General features: G+C 64.3%; 1 protein-coding gene across 9 annotated transcripts; it reads right to left on the reverse strand.

Annotated features, from left to right (window-relative positions):
* Window positions 1-62: 62 nt before the first annotated feature.
* Window positions 63-15,694, reverse strand: LOC119705853 (laminin subunit beta-1-like). 9 transcript variants are annotated; one of them, XM_038148637.1, is made up of 36 exons: window positions 14,185-15,694; window positions 13,674-13,785; window positions 11,974-12,045; window positions 11,299-11,474; window positions 11,071-11,194; window positions 10,888-10,961; window positions 10,593-10,781; window positions 10,451-10,514; window positions 10,171-10,376; window positions 9,971-10,091; window positions 9,586-9,774; window positions 9,281-9,460; window positions 8,844-8,956; window positions 8,664-8,743; window positions 8,261-8,417; window positions 7,913-8,065; window positions 7,662-7,820; window positions 7,459-7,580; window positions 7,216-7,336; window positions 6,531-6,717; window positions 6,199-6,342; window positions 5,507-5,738; window positions 4,909-5,072; window positions 4,598-4,822; window positions 3,968-4,182; window positions 3,786-3,882; window positions 2,950-3,328; window positions 2,676-2,860; window positions 2,375-2,604; window positions 2,086-2,289; window positions 1,630-1,774; window positions 1,337-1,544; window positions 1,108-1,249; window positions 717-893; window positions 470-626; window positions 63-322 (listed from the first exon to the last, which is right to left on the reverse strand). In XM_038148637.1, exons 1-36 carry the CDS (start codon window positions 14,422-14,424, stop codon window positions 189-191), a joined length of 5,877 nt encoding a protein of 1,958 aa, XP_038004565.1. In that variant the 5' UTR covers window positions 14,425-15,694; the 3' UTR covers window positions 63-188. The 9 variants fall into 9 exon arrangements, with proteins under 9 accessions (XP_038004565.1, XP_038004564.1, XP_038004568.1 ...); XM_038148636.1 differs by having other exon boundaries at window positions 13,674-13,848; XM_038148640.1 differs by having other exon boundaries at window positions 11,974-12,023; window positions 14,185-14,198.
* Between the last annotated feature and the right edge of the window lie 13 nt (window positions 15,695-15,707).

Genomic DNA, 15,707 nt, shown 5'->3' on the forward strand with positions numbered 1-15,707 from the left:
CGGCCGAGAGAGGCGGGAGGAGGCAGGAGCAGGCTGGACAGAAGGCATCGGACACAGGCACACGCAGTTTACGGCTTTATTTGCAGGCGCGCCCACACTAAAGGCACCTGCAGAGCGGACGGGACTCCCGGGCTCGGGGATCTGCGGGGCGGCCGGGCAGGACCGGCCCCCGGTCCCGCCAGTGGTCCCTAGCAGGTGGCGTAAGCGTTGGCCCTCTCCCGGATCTCCTGCAACAGCCCGGTGACCTGCCGCTCCAAAGCCTGCAGTCGTGTCACCTTTGCCGCCATCGTCCGTTCGTTGGCCCCAAAGCGCTGCTCCAGGTCTGCAGGACCGGCAACATGGTCACAGTGTAGCCTCCCACCGTGTCCTGGATCAGCGTCGGGACACCCGGTGGGACAGGCCCAGGGGGACACAGGGAGATGTATGGGGAGGTGGCAGGAGATGTACCCCACCATGTGCTCCCTCTCACCTTCCAGCTTCCTCTTGCTGTTGCTGGCCTTATCTAGGAGGTCTTGGGCCTCTGCCATCAGCTGCGACACACGCTGCAGGGCCCCACCAGACACCCTGTCCAGCGTGCCCACCCGGTTCTTCAGCACCACGTAACGCTGTGTTACCTGGGCCAGGTCCTGGCAGCACAAGAGCACGGTGAGGCTGAGCACCTGCAGCACCCAGTACCTGCTTGGTGGCATGCATAACCAGGCAGGGATGGAGCTCACCTGGCTAAGCGTCCCCGAGGTGGTGGTGGCACGCTGTGCCCCGTCCTTGGCTTGCTGGGCCATGTGGCGAGCGTCCCGGCCGCGCTCCTGCAGGGTGGTGATGCGCTGTGCCAGCTCCCGCAGCCGCCTCTGCGCCTGCGACTCCTTCCTGTCCAGCGCCTGCAGCCTGCGCTCCGCCTGGCAGGTATGGACACCGGCTGCAGCAGGCACAGCAACCACCACGCCCACGGTGCCAGCCCCACTGCCCTGGCCAATGCCCAATGCCAGCCACATTTCCCCAGTGCCAGCCTCCCTACGCATAATGTGCCCAAGGCATCGGTCTTGCTCTCCACAGCACTGGTCCCGTTACTCCCAGTGGTACCAGCTCCACTCCCCGAGCCGTGCTCCTCACCTCCCTGGCTTTGTTCGCAGCCACCTGGATGGCATCCCTGGCGCTCTGCAGGGTGCTCCCTGCTGTCATCGCCTGTGTCCGTGCCACCTCCAGTGCCTGCTGTGTCCCCGCCAGCTCATCCCTTATGCCTTCTGCTCGGTCCCTGCAGCAGCACAGGCAGCTCCAGCCCTGCCACTGCAGGGGGACTGACCCTATCCCCTGCCTGCCCCAGCATGCCCCCACCACTTGCCTGGCCTCCTGTCCCTGTGCCAGCAGATCCCGTGCCACAGCCAGCCCCTCCGCTGTGCTGTTGAGAACTGCGTCCACCCCCTCTAGCTGGCTGATGCTCTCCCGCATCTGCCACAGCAGCTCCTGGATCTGTCCAGGGCTGCTGGGCAGGGAGATGTTCAGCACCTGCCGGGCCACCAGCTCGATGCTGCCTGGGTCAGCTCCCTCCTCTGCGGGGACAGGGGAGCAGGGTGGGCTCAGAGTGGGCTCGCTGAGTCCTGCCATGCCCATGTGCCCACCCAGGGCTGTCAGTACCTGCCAGGAAGGCCTTGATTCGGCGGATGAAGTCCCGCAGCTGCGCCGTCGCCTTCTCTGCACGGCTGCGGGCGGCCTGAGAGCGCCCCAGCGCCTCCTCTGCCCTGCTGCGTGCCCCCCGTGCCAGCTCCTGCACCTCCTGCATCTGAGGGGCACCTGGCTAAGCAGGGGGCACAGGGCAGACCCGGGAGGGGGCATTGGGGATGAGCAGGGGGTACGAGGGGACAAGATGTGAGCCTGCGAAGGAGCATGCAAGGGGGGTGCAAGGGAAACAGAGGGTACAGCAGTGGCCCAAGGGGGCACGCACACAAGTGGCACAAGAGAGCTAACATGCTTGGGGGCATGGAAAGGGAAAAAACAGGACACAGAAGAGGGTCATGTAAAGTGGCATGGAAAGGGCACAAACAGGACATGCTAAGGGGACCCCAGAAAGTGCCATGGAGCAACCACCCCTACCTTCTGTGCCACAACACCCAGCTGCCCTAATGCCACCTCCAGCTGCTGTGAGGCATTATGAGCACTGCTCAGGGCTCGAGCTGAGATAGGCAGTGCCCCTGCACACCCAGTGCCACCACAATGCCTTGTCCCCGTGCTGTCTCGGCACAAGGCTCCTCCGCAAGACGCGTGCCTGCAGCTCTGGTCTCCGGGTGCCCCGCAAATCTGTGATAATGCCAATGGTGGAAATGGTGGCCCAACACTACATGGCGGGTGATGCCCACGCCACTTCTGCCAGTCCTGCTCTCACCTTCTCATTGATCCTGGCAATGTTGAGTCCCATCACCCGTTTTTGTGTCTCCCGCAAGGATTTCCGGGCTGCGGCTGTGCCACGGCGGAAAGCATCGCCCCGCTGCTGCAGCGCCCGCTCAGTCGCCCGCTGCGTCATCTGTGCCCTACTTAGCTCGCCAGCTGTGCCATTGGCCACCACCTCCGCCTGCCGCGAGGCCTCCATCGACGCCAGGATGCTGCGGTAAGACTCTGCGGGCGCGGGTGTCAGGCTTTGGCCAGGATGGCTGCCACCAAACCCAGACCTTGCTGGTTGCTCTTACCGCTGAATCTGGCTGCCGCTACAGTGCCAAGGAGGATTTGAAGGTGGGAGGTGGTTCGGTTGAGACCTCCCAGCTTGTGGCTCAGCTCAGCTAGCCGGTCATGGTGCTGCATGTCCGCCTGCGCCAGCTGGTCTAGATGTTGCTCCAACTCTTGGAGGTGCTTCCCAAAGTTGTCCAGCTCCATCCTTTGGGTAGGGAGGATGGCTTCAAACTTTTGGGCGGGGACAAAGGGGGGGGGGGGGTCCCTCCACCCCAGCCCTACATGCACACTTGCCTGATGCCACCCAGCTGCCTGGGCAGTCCACTGAGGAGGGGACCACCAGGGCTGTGCCCCTCTCTCAGCAGCTGTTCCACGTGCACCAGAGCCTCCTCCAGCTCCCGCAGGCGACGGGGGCTGAGTGGGAGTGCAGAGCCCCCCTCCCTCAGTGCCTGCACCTCTGCCCCAAGGCGCTGCAGCCCTTCCCGCAGGCTGCCCACAGCCAGGTCCCAGCGCCCAAAGCAAGGGTGGCAGGGCGAGCAGTGGGGAAAGGGCTCCTGGTAGCCCCGCTGGCAGCGGTCACAGCGCAGCCCCCCGAATCCCAGCCGGCAGCGGCACTGCCCGTTGTCCTGCTCGCACTGTGGGCTCTCAGCACCCAGCGGCTCACACTCACAGGCTGCGGAGACAGTTGGCGGTGTATCCCAGCCTTCCCATGGAGCCCCATGACCCCAGACTGCCACCATCTCCCAACATTCCTCCATATTTCCCTGTGTCTCCAGAATCCAATCTATCCCCAGCATCTTCTATTGTCCCCACAGTTCCACCAAGTACTGGGTCCCCAGAGTCCTGCATGTCCCCAGAGACATACCATGTCCTCAATGTTCCACCACATCCCCAGCATCCCACTGTTTTCCCAAGGTCTGCCACACCCACAGTGCTCACCACGTTCCCAAGATCTCCTGAGGCCTTTGTGTCCCCAGTGTCCCACTGTCTCCTTAGCGTCCCATGTTCAGAGTTTCCCACCATGTCCCCAGGGCCCCTATTTCCCTAGAGTCTCACTATGCACCCAGAGTTCCCCCATATCCCCCGTCCCCAGAGCCCCTGCTCCTCCAGTCCCTGGGATGTGCTCCCACCTCGGCACTCCCGCTCGGGGTCTCCCCAGTGGTGCTCCTGGCACTGGGAACAGACACGACCCCCGAAGCCAGGCCGGCACTGGCACTGCCCTGTCACCTGCAGCGACAGTGCCATGCTCACTGTGCAGCTCACTATGCCCCGGGAGGGCGGTGGAGCTGTACCAGGGTGCCAGGGGACTCACTGTGTCACAGGCAGGGTGCAGGGCGTGTGTGGGGTGGCAGCCACAGGGCTCACAGCCCCTTGGCCCCCCCAGGCTCCAGAAGTGGGGTGCGCAGCGGTCACAGCTCTTGCCCACGACGTTGGGCCGGCAGGCACAGGCTCCTGTGCCACGGTCACAGTCGCAGGTGCCATCGGTGCAGTGGGAGGCCAGTGTACCCCGTGGGTCACAGCCACAGCCTGCAGGAGGGTGGGTGGCCACATGGGGCTCAGCCCATACCCGCTGCCCAGGCAGTGTGCTTCTGAACTGAGCACCCCAAGTCTGCCTGACCCCAGTGCCCCCCGGTCAGCCTGGCCTCAAACTCCTGCACAGCCCCAACACCCCTGATCCCAACACCCCCACCAACCTCGATCCGTGTCCCCTGCCCAGCCCCAACCCAGGCACAGCCCCATGCCCCTTCTAACAGCCCCAAACCTCTCCTGGCCCTGAACCCTAGCCCCGCAACACCCCAAAATTCTCCCTTCCCCAACCCAAATCACCCCACACCTAACCACAGCCCCACTCCTCGTCCTTGCCTTGACCCCTTGCATCACTTCACCCCCCCATTCCAAAGCCCCGTGCAGCCCAGCCCCGTAGCCCCCCTGCCCCGCTCACGCCGGCAGCTGCGCTGCAGGGCATTGCCGTAGTAGCCCGGCTGGCAGTGGGCACAGTGGGGCCCAGCGGTGTGGTACAGGCAGCGCAGGCACTGTCCCGTGCGGGGGTCGCAGCCCTCTGGGTCGCTGGTGTCGATGTTGTTGTTGCACTGGCAGGGCCGGCACTCCCCCCCCTCCATCTCCGGAGCCCCAAAGTAACCAGGGGAGCAGCGGTCACAGCGGGGCCCTGCGGAGAGGGGGGGTCTGGGTGCTGGGGTCCCGCAGCCCCAGTGCAGGGGGTCCCTGCTGCCCTGGGCCCGCTCTGCCCCTCACCCGCGTATCCGGGGGCGCAGAGGCAGACGATGTGGTGAGTCTCATCGTCCGCATGGCAGGCGCTCCCGTGGTAATGCCGCGTGCCAGGGTAGCCGGGGCAGGGGCAGGGCCGGCACTGCTGCCCCGAGCCCAGCACAGGGTTCCCATAGTAACCATCCTGGCACCTGAAAGGACGAGGGGGGACCCAGTGGGTCCCTCCGATCCATTATATACCATCCCACCATCCCATCCCATTCCATTGTATCCCATACCATCATATCTCACCCTATCCTAGCCAATTGTATCCATCCCATTCCATCTCAATCTCATCCATCCCATCCCATCCCATTCCATCCCATCATATCTATCCCATCTCACACCATGCCATCCCATCCTATTCCACCCCATCCCATCACATCTATGCCAGCCCATTTCAACCCATCCCACCATTCCAACATATCCCATACCATCATATCTCAACCTGTCCTACTCCACTGTATCAACCCCATTCTACACCACGCCACACCATGCCACGCCACACACCACACACCACACACTACACCACACCACACCACACCACACCGTGCCACGCCATTGCCTCCTCTTGGCCCTGGCTCACCTCTCGCAATGCCGGCCGCTCGTGTGGTCACGGCAGCGCAGGCAGGCGCCCGTCCGGGGGTCGCACTCCTCGGCGTGCCCGTTGCACTGGCAGGGCCGGCACGCAGGGAAGCCCCAGTGGCCGGGCTGGCACTGGTCACACTGCCGGCCCACGGTGCCGGGCTGGCACCGGCACTGCCCGCTCACCTTGTCACACAGCTGGGACACTGAGCCCTCTGGGGAGCAGGTGCAGGCTGCAGGGCGGCACAACTCAGGTCAGGCACATGGGTGCAAGGACACAGGGATGGACAGACAGACAGACAGACAGGCAGGGGATCAGCGCCCAGAACATGCTCACTCCATGGGCTGTGGCACAGAAGGGCTCATGTGGACACACAGGTCCACAAAAGCATGGGTGGACAGACAGAGGAGAGAGTGCAGGACAGCACAGTGTTCACAGGGGGCTCATGTGGATGGATGGATGGAGGGACGGATGGATGGATGGATGGATGGATGGATGGATGGATGGATGGATGGATGGATGGATGGATAACTGTAACTGAACCCATGGGCTGCAGGACAGCAGGGCTGAGATGGACATATGTACAGACAGATGGACAGACAGACAAGTGAACAGGGCAGTGAAGAGGGCGCTGATGGCTGGACAGACAGAAGAGACAGCAAATCCTGGCAGACAAAGATCCGAGTACTCACGGCTGCATCCCAGGGGCCCAAAGCCGAAGCTGCCTGGGGCACAGTGGTCGCAGCGTCGGCCGACGACGTGGGGCTTGCACTCGCACTGCCCGCCCTGGACCTGGCACTCGCTGCTGCGGGAGCCCTGTGGGTCGCACTGGCAGGCTGCGGGAGCAGGACCAGCATGGGGCCAGGGCTGCCTTTTCTGCACCTGCCCACACCTGCCCTGCCCATGCCCTGCCACTGCTCTCCTGCCCAGCATGCCATGGGCATGGGCATATCCTGACCCACTGCCCCGGCAGGGCTCCACCCCTGCCAGCTCGCCGGTCCCATCCTGCGGGCTCCCCACTCACGCAGTGCCCCGCCGTGCATCAGGGCTGAGACGCTGCAGACCAGGCGGGCACAGGCCTCGGCCAGGGGATGAGGGGGGGCCATGCGGAACACCTCCAGGCACTGGTAGCGCTCCAGCTCCTCCTGGCGCGCTGCTGCCTCTGCCCCATGGAACCCTGGCAACTCTGACACCCGTGGCAGGAGCACCAACTGGGGGAAGAGGAGATGGGGCAGGGGGGGCGTAGCCAGCCTCCACTGTGGCACCTACCACTAGGCTGAATCCATGTGCTCCAGGACAGTCCCAATGCTGCTGGTAGTCCCAACTACCCCAGCTCCATCAACAGCCCCAGCTCCATTGACATCCCCAACCCCACTGATATTCCCATATAAATTGCCATCCCCAGAAGCTTTCTTATCCCCTTCCACACTGACATCCCTATGCCAACCCCAACTCTATCTAAATCCACAGTCTCATTGATATTCCCTTCCCCTTCATCTACTTCCCCATTCCCATCCCCATCCCATCCCCATCTGCATCTCATCCCCATCTCCATCCCACCCTATCTCATCCCATCTCATCCCCATCCTGACCCCACGTACATCCCCAGAGGGGGGTCACTTCCCACTCCAGCCTCTGGTTTCATGTCCCTGCCCATGATCCCACCCCTGCCAAGCCTCAGGCACAAGGGGCAGTGGGACCCCTCTCACCGAGTCAATGAGGATGAAGGCACCAGGGTGGCGCTGAGTGACACCAGCCCGCTGAAGCCGCATGGTCACCTCGTAAGGGGTGCTGGGCTCGAAGCAGAAGGGCCGGGACAGCAGCACGTACCTGTACACAGTCAGGCGTTGCATGGGCACAGCAGGGCCGTGGAGACAGCAAAAGGACAGCAGAAGGACCCAACCACCTCCCTCGTTCCCATCCCCAGCCCACCCCAGCCCATCCCATTGCACCTCTGGCTGTGGGGCAGACTCTCGCGGTACATCTGCTCGGAGGGCAGCAGGTTCCCACAGCGAGAGCTGGTGGGCAGCACCTGGGAGCTGACGCTGACCACGGCCTCCCAGTCCTCGGCTGACTGCGGTGACAGCAAGGCAGCGTCAGGGCTGTGCTGTGCCACACACACTGCAGCCGTGGCTGTGGCTGTGGCCGTGCTCACCTCGGGCTCGTAGCGCAGCAGCAGCTCGTAGTCCATGGGGTAGGGCACGTTGTCCACGCGGAAGGTCAGGCCAGCCCCATCCCGCACCCGGGCAAACCCCAAGCCTGTCCACGTCACCATGCGCCCGGCACTGTCCCGCACCACCTCCTCCACATCCGGCTGGGCAGGGCAGCGGCACAGTTTGGCCCTGGCTCTACCCCCAGCCTCTTCTGCCCTACAGTGCCTCACTGTGCCCTCTCCTACCACCTCACCTTGGGGGGCTGCTGGCGGCTGCGGCGCGAGAGGACAGGGGGCTGGGGAGCACGGAGGGGGCTGTGCTGATGCCGTGAGCGTCCCTTCCGCCCCGCCGGCTCCCTGGTGTCATACTCCAGGCAGTCCTGGGGCACCTCCACCCGAATGGCACCCTGCAGGGATGGGGTCAGGGGACGGTGGCCATGCACAGGGACAGCCGTGCACAAGGACAGCCGTGCACAGGGCATGGTGACAGCCACATGCAGGACAGGGACACAGCCATGCATAGAGCACAGCGGCAGCTATGCATGGAGCATGGTGCACAGTCACAGCCATGCACAAGCACAGTGACCCCCAAGGAGACTCACCGGGAGCTGAGGGTGGCTGTGGCCATGGCCGGTGGCTTGCTCAGCCTCATAGGTGTAGTAGTCGAGGGGGGCACAGAAGAAGCCGGGCTGTACCTGGTCACACTGCCGCCCCATGATGTGGGGACGGCAGGGACATGCCCCATCTTCCATGGAGCACCTGGGGGTGACCATCCTGTCCTTTCATCTGTCCTTCCATCTGCCTGTGTCTTCATCCATCCCTACTTCCATCTCTGTCCCCATCCCTCCATCTCTGGGGATAGAGATCCCTCTCTTTCTCCCTCCAACCCAGCCCCCATATCTCCCCAGTCTTGTCCCCATCCCTCTCTCCCGCCATGTGTGACTCCCAGCCCTGTGCCCACTCTCGCCCCCACTCTGCCCCTCCGATAGCTGTGCTGGGCCCCACCGGTTGTTGTAGGCTCCCCCGAAGTCGCAGGCGCAGGGCCGGCAGCCCCCCAGGTCGTAGCTCAGACCCCAGAACTCGGGCTGCAGTGAGGAGGGGACACATAGGGCAGGTGTGGGGCCAACCCAGCCCTGGGGGTTGCCATGGGGTTGGGGACAGTCCCCCACAGGCTGGGGCACTCACCACACATTGGCTGCAGGAGCGGCCAGCCACGAAGCGTTTGCAGTAGCAGTCCCCACTGATGGGGTCACACGGGGAGCTGCCTGCCACCGTACCCCGCGGGTCACACCTGCATGCTGCCCCCACACGTGCACATGTGAGGGAGTGCCAGTGGGACTACAGCCCACATGCTTCATGGCCCTCCTTTACCATCCCATATCCATCCCTCCATCACCATCCCTCCATCCATTCTCATACAACTATGCCACATCCCTCCATCCTACATCCTTCCATCTCCGTCCCTCCATCCCAGATATTTCCATCCTCATCCATCCTGTCCCCATTCCACCATCAACATCCCTTCATTCCCCATCCCCCCAGTTTCATCCCTTCCTCCCTACCCCTCCATCATCCCCCCATCCCCATCCCTTCTCCCATGCCATCCCTGGCTCCCAGCTCACGCTGACAGCCCTGTGGGTCGCCATGGCTGAGGCCGTAGGCGCCGTGCCGGCAGCGGTCACAGCGGGGACCGGCCACGTTCTCCTTGCAGCGGCACTGCCCCGCAATCATGCCCAGCGCCACGTCCGTGTGCCCGTCACAGGCGCCTCCATCCAGCGAGCCCGCTGGGTCACAATCACACGCTGCCAAGAGAGAGAATCATCAGTAGCTCTGGCTGCTGGCACCAGGAGCTGTGAGGCTGGGGCAGGTGGCACCAGGAGCCGCAGGGCCGGGACAAGCTGTGGAGCTGGGGTCTCAAGACACTCACGGGCACAGGCAGTGGGGGACCGGATGTCAGAGCGAGGATGCCGGTAGTAGAAGGGCTTGCAGAGGTGGCAGTGGCGGCCCATGGTGTTGTGCTGGCAGTCATCACACACACCCCCACTGGTGTTGCCCGTGGCCAGGAACACGGCCATGTCAAAGTGGCACCGCCGTGAGTGCTCGTTGCAGTCACAGCCTGCAGGGACAGCACCACAGCGTGGCATGTGGCCCCACAGCCCACACCAGGCAGGCATCACCCCAAGCGCCGAACCTCCCCAGCCTGGATTCCCCTTACTCTGATATGCAGCACCACAACTGCAAATCTCCCCAAGTACAGCCTGCAGCACCCCAAAACCCCCGGCACAGCACAGCCTGACAGCCCTGGCACTCACGGCGACAGGCGTTGGTGCTGGAGCCCTCGGCCGGGCGCCAGGGCAGGTCCTGGTAGAAATCCTCGCAGCGCTCGCAGTTCAGCCCCTGCGTGTGGTGCTCACACACACAGCGCCCGTGGATCTGCGGGGAGCACCCAGCTCAGTGTGGCTGCCAGGTCCCATGGGGCACCGTGCCGTGCTGGTGGGTGCGTGTGCCTCACCATGCCGGGGACAGAGGGTGTCGGGGCACCCGGTGCTGGGGCACAGTGGGCAGCGTGGCCGTGGCAGAAGCAGCTCCCGCGCAGCACCAGTTCATCCACAGCGTAGTAGTACTTGTGCAGCACCTCCCGCCGTGAGTCCAGCAGGTTGTCCCCCAGCGTGTGCAGCTTGGTGAGGTTCACCCGCAGGTTGGTGACACGAAGCAGGTCTGGGGGCGTGTCACTGTTAGCACCTGCCTTGACGCCAGCCAGCCCCGCATCCCCCACATGCCCAGCGACATACCCTGGATGTCTGGGCTGTAGGGATCTGCTACGGGGATGGAGGGGTCCAGCACCTTGAAGATGACCTGTGAGAAGGAAGGAATGGGTGATCCCATTCCACCCAGACCCCTGGCCCTGCTCTGCACCACCCTATCCCCACACACCTCCCCATGGCTGGACGGCTCGATCTCAGAGTAGCGCTGGTCACACAGCACCTCATCCACAAGCCCCAGGGGATGGCTGGGGATTCCAGGGAAGAGCTTGGAGCAGTTGTAGGCGAAGTAGCGGTACACCTTCCAGGTGCGCCCAAAGTCGGCTGAGCGCTCCACCAGCATGGCCGCGGGGCGGAAGGTCTGCAGGACATCCAGATGAGATTGGGACCAGACCCACAGCCCCTCCAGATCCATCCTGTCCCATCCCATTCCATCCCATCCCAAGCATCCATGTGCGAGGACCCACTTTAAACTTCATGATGAGGTGGGTGAAGTGGAACTCGCCCTCCAGGTCCAGGCGGATGCTGACATGCTCCACACCTGGGAGACAGAGAGAGACAGAGATGGCTGAGGCTGGGGGAGACCCCCATAGCCATGCAGCCCCACTGCACATGCATCTGGGGCAACTCCACTGCCACCCTGACCTCACCGTTCTCCGACTGCCACCAGGTCCGTTTGTCGTGGGGGCTGCTCGGGTAAATGACATTCTCGATGCGGTGGCTCTCAGGCAGGGATGGGTCACGTGAGTCACAGGTGAAACATTTCTCCGAGTCCTGTGCCAGGGAGTGGCACCATCAGGGATGGGTGACTGGAAGCTGCACTAGTGCCTGGCTGAGTGGGTCTGTGCTGGAGCTGTTCTGGGGCTGGGTGGGCTCACCTGGAGGTGGCTGACGATGCAGTACTCCTGGGGCCCATCCAGCCCACAGGTGGAGGTGGCACTCAGGCGGGTGGCTCGCCCCACCAGCAGGTTCCCAGTGGCTGGGTAGCAGCTGCCGCGGGCGCAGCCGTGGCTCAGGTCAGGCTCCTGCCAGCCCCCTGCCACCAGTCCCCCGACTGCAGAGAGCATGAGGGCACAGGCTGGGGTCTGTGCTGGGGCGCCTGGGCACCCCCTGCTCCCCCATGCACTCACTCCACCCCCAGCCATCCCATCCCGTCCCATCCCTGCATCCTGACCCACTGATGCAGCATGAAGCTCCATGATCCGGAAAAGTGCTGGCAGCAGCGCCGCAGCCTCGTGACCGGGGCAGGGAGCAGGGTGAGTGGGGGGCTGGGCTGCCCGTGCTCCTGGGGGCCCGGGCAGCCCCAGGGTGCCGAGAAGTGCCGCGGGGAGTCAGGAGCCAGGTCAGGCGCTCGCTAATCCCGACAGGGCTTAGTGCAGCCTGGATTCCCCGCTGGATTTTGTGTCAGTCAGGCTATGGGTGCTGCCAGGCAGGGAGCTCTGCCATTGCCACCACCTCTGCTGCCCAGCACCCTCCACCCAGACTGGGGTCCCTGAACCACCAGAGATCCCAGCACCGTGGGTATGCAGGGTGCCCACAAGGCCAACACTTACCCAGGAGGAAGGCAAGCGCCAAGAGGTCCATGGGCAACCACGGGATCTGCCTGGTGGAACATGGAGATGGCACTGTGATAGGGCACAGGGTATGACATGGGGTGCAGATCAGCTGGTGCCTGTCCTCTCCTGGCTCTAGCACGACTGTGCAGTCCAGGATGCACCCCCACCAACTGGCAAGATGGTGCTTTCCAGGGACAACACGAGGAATCAGGGTCATTTGGGGCAGTTGGGTCTGAAAGTCCTCTGGGATGACATGCAGTGTCCACCTGAGCAGCTCTGGGGCACTGTCACACACACATTCAGGCACACAGCCATGCTACGCCCCACCAGAGCTGGCATGAACTGTGCCATGCCGCATCCTGCCTGTCTCAGAATGCATCTATCCTTTTGAGAGTCACTAGTGTCCCTGGGGGGTACCAGCACCGGGCCAGGGCCAGCTTGGGAGGGGCGCCAGGAACGCTGGAGCCGGCTGGGCAAGGGCGTCCCTGACTCTGGCCAGAGTCCCACTGTTAAATTTAGGTTGGAACTGTCTTTTGTGTTTCCTTCTCTCCCGGTACTTCCCGCTCCCAGCCTCACAAGCGCTGGATCAAAGCCTGGTCCCGGCTCTGCCCAAACACATCTCTCCTGTCCCCCGCACGGAGCCAGCCCAGGGCAAGGGGGCTCGGGGCAGAGGGGGGAGCCGCGACTCCGTTCTGGCACCCGCCCCGCTCGAAGCCATGCCAGGGCGACAGGCAAGGTGGTGCAGAGCCACGTGCTGGCACGAGGGTCCCCGAGCCCCGCGAACCCCCTGTACCTGGCGTCCTGCGGCGTCCGGCGGGACCAAGGCCGGGGGCGAGGGCGGCGGGGGACCCGCTGCCCCTGGGCTGGGCGCGCAGAAATGAGCCGGGCCAAGGGCAGCGATGGGATGGCGGCCGGTGGCCCCCCTTCCCCGTGTACGATTCTTATTCAAATGGGCTGCCCGCTGAAAGGGACGGCGGTCTCCAGGCTACGGGAATGTCACTGCCGATTCCTTCTGCCTGGAGGCCCCCGCCGCCCGCCCGCCCGCGGAGGCAAGGCCGGCCAGGCGTCGGCAGCCCGGGCACGCCCCGGCCCCCAGGCGGCACGGTGGGCCCCGCCGGCGAACAAAAGGGCGCCTCGTGGGCTGGCGAGCCAGAGGCACCGCGTTCCCCGGGCTCCCGGCACGGCGCGGCAGGAACGTGCCTGCCGCCGCTGGCGGTGGGGCGTGGGGGGCAGCATGGCGGGATGGGTGCCTGGTGCTTCGGGAGCCGGCGAGTGCAGCTACACAGGGGTCACTGCATCATTCTTCGCCTCAGGTGGGGATGGCCCGTAGCGAAGGCACCTGCACGGCTACGCTGTAGGGTGGAGCCGTGCAGGGCATCTGCTCTACCAGGAACTCGCCCGGGCACGGCGACGATGCTGCCGGATGGGAACGTCCCTCCCAAGGTACCTGTCCCTCCCCACTGTACAGCTCCCTGGGCAAAGTCCGGCACACGTCAGCCGCAGGAAGCGCATGGCAGGAGTGGGGGTACCCAGCCTGTCGCTGCCAAGGGACCCCACAGCTCCTTCCTTGTGTGCTGCCTCATTCTAGTTGCCAGCACCCAGCCCGTGCCATGGGGCTGTGCCGTGTGCCAAGGGCTGTGCCATGCCCCAGAGCTGTGCCGTGCCCAGGATCTCCCCTACGGCGCACTGGCTCCTACCTGCGCCCGTGGGAGCCTGGCGTGCTGGGCGGGTGGCTGGTGGCCGGGTGGGCTGCGGAGTCGGAGGCCAGCAGGACTCGGGCTGGGCTCGGGCTGGTCTCAGCTGCTGTTCCTGGAGGAGGGCGGCCGGTGCCTGTCTCCTCCTCCGGCAGCCGTGCCAGGCGAGGGGAGGGACCTGCCCGCACCGAGCTTTAGCCAAGGTGAGGCAGAGAAAGGTACACGCTGTCGGTGGCCCACGTGTGACACCGCAGTGTCCTGTGCCTAGGCTGGCCGGGAGAAGGCACAGCATTCCCACAGGGCTGTTGTGCCCGGTTGAGCAGCACGTGGGGCTGCTGAGACAGGCAGCCTGGCTGGGACTCGCCCAGCACTGCACGGGCCCGTCTGTGCCTCCTCAGGGCACGTCTGTAGCAGCGGTACCAGGAGCCCTGCACTGCACTACCCCGGCACCGTGCCAGATGGATCCTGTTCATGCCCAGTGCCGGCACTGCGGGCACCGCCATGCCCCACTCACCCTGTGCTGCTCGGTGCTGTCGGGGATCCTCTGGTCCGGCCGGGCCGGGTGCTGAGCCGGCAGCCCCGGAGCCCTGCAGGGAGCACGGCTGTGCACCAGGGCCAGGTTGCACAGAGCCCTCACGGTCACGCAGGGATAGTGCCTTTTATTAGCCAAGGCCGAGGGCAAAGGAAGGAAGAGAAGCCGTGTGCTCTCCACGCCAAGGCCACGCTCTGGCCACCCGCCGCCAAGCAAGGTCATGGGCAGACAAAGAAGCAGCTCTCAGCCATAGGGATGCCAAAACCCACGCCCCCGGGGACACCCTGAGACAGCCAGGCACCTCAGCAGGACAAGAGGTGCTGTGTGCAGCGCACTACCAGCTCCCCACAGCCACGCACGGCACCTGGAAGGCCGGAGGAGGGGCCAGGCTGTGCCCGGCGAGGGTCCAGCAGTGCAGGCTGGTGGTCAGGCACCACTACCACCTTCTGAGCTGGGAGAGCTGGCAGGAGATGAGCTGACAAAGAGCCACTAGCACTGGCCAGCGTCTGTGTCACGGGATCTTGCCAAGCAAACCTCATCTGCTCTGAGGAGATCCAAAGAGGCCTGATAAAGGCAACTGTAACAGGATCTCTGGCCTTGAAAAGCAAAGTGGGAGGGAGGGATTCTCCGTGGGATGTGAGGGACGAGAGAGGTATCCCAGTCCATGTCCAGGCATCTCCCTGAAGGCTGCTCTAACTTCCCATGCCAAGCTGCAATCCTTTCCTGTGCCCCAGAGCTGAACGCGTGGGGGTGGCCCAGGTCTGCCCGGAGAGGTGGCCTGTCCGGGGGCAGCTCCACTGGCCGGAGATCTGCCAGCAGCTCTGCCCTCCGTCACCAGCGCCTCAACGCTGCCGAGCATCCCCCGCTTCCTCGGGTGCCCACAGCCTCGCTCCCCCAGCACCTTTCAGCAGTGATCAGGGCACTCTTGCAGCAGCACAGAGCCCCCCCGCCCCTGCCCATCCTCGGCAGAGCCCCTGAGCTCCAGGGGCAGCCTCTCACGCGTGGCCAGCCCTGCTTGGACCGACTTCCGTGCACGCAGCAGGCAGCCAGCACTTTCCCGAACATCCTTAATGAGAAGAGAATTACTTAACCACTTCCCTTCTCGAGGAATGAGCTCCAGCAGGCACCGGAGCTGCTGTCCGCCCAGGGCCACGGTCCCACCAGCATTAGTGCTGGGTCAGAGCACTGACAGCCCCGCAGCACAAACTGGATCCAGATCGCAAACCGTGAACAATGGTGCTTCTGTTGCATCAGCTGGGCAGAGGGTCCCGGCTGCAGAGTGGGCAGATTCAGAGAGAACCCAGGGGGTGGGCAGGCAGGCTAGGGCTGGCAGAGCATGTTTCTAGGAACTAACCAGGAATGTGGATTTATCCCAGTTCAGCACCAGTGACATACATCCGGGGTACTTCCCACCCCAAACCAGGCAATCCTTAATGGAGTTTGAGTGATGCCAGACTTCCCTGGGAGATCTGGGGAGAAGAGCTGGGGGTGAGGTCTGCAGCTGA

This window comes from Motacilla alba, chromosome 12, assembly GCF_015832195.1.
Source record: "Motacilla alba alba isolate MOTALB_02 chromosome 12, Motacilla_alba_V1.0_pri, whole genome shotgun sequence".
Classification (NCBI taxonomy): Eukaryota; Metazoa; Chordata; class Aves; order Passeriformes; family Motacillidae; genus Motacilla; species Motacilla alba.

Bases quoted from the DNA above. Each gene is read 5' to 3' on its own strand.
- LOC119705853 (XM_038148636.1), bottom strand. From the start codon at position 14,424: ATGACCTTGCTTGGCGGCGGGTGGCCAGAGCGTGGCCTTGGCGTGGAG. The intron at 10,092-10,170 runs GTGAGGCACACG...TGCTCCCCGCAG, and splicing joins CACCCTCTGTCCCCGGCATG to ATCCACGGGCGCTGTGTGTG. The intron at 2,290-2,374 runs GTGAGAGCAGGA...GCATTATCACAG, and splicing joins TTGCCAGGATCAATGAGAAG to ATTTGCGGGGCACCCGGAGA.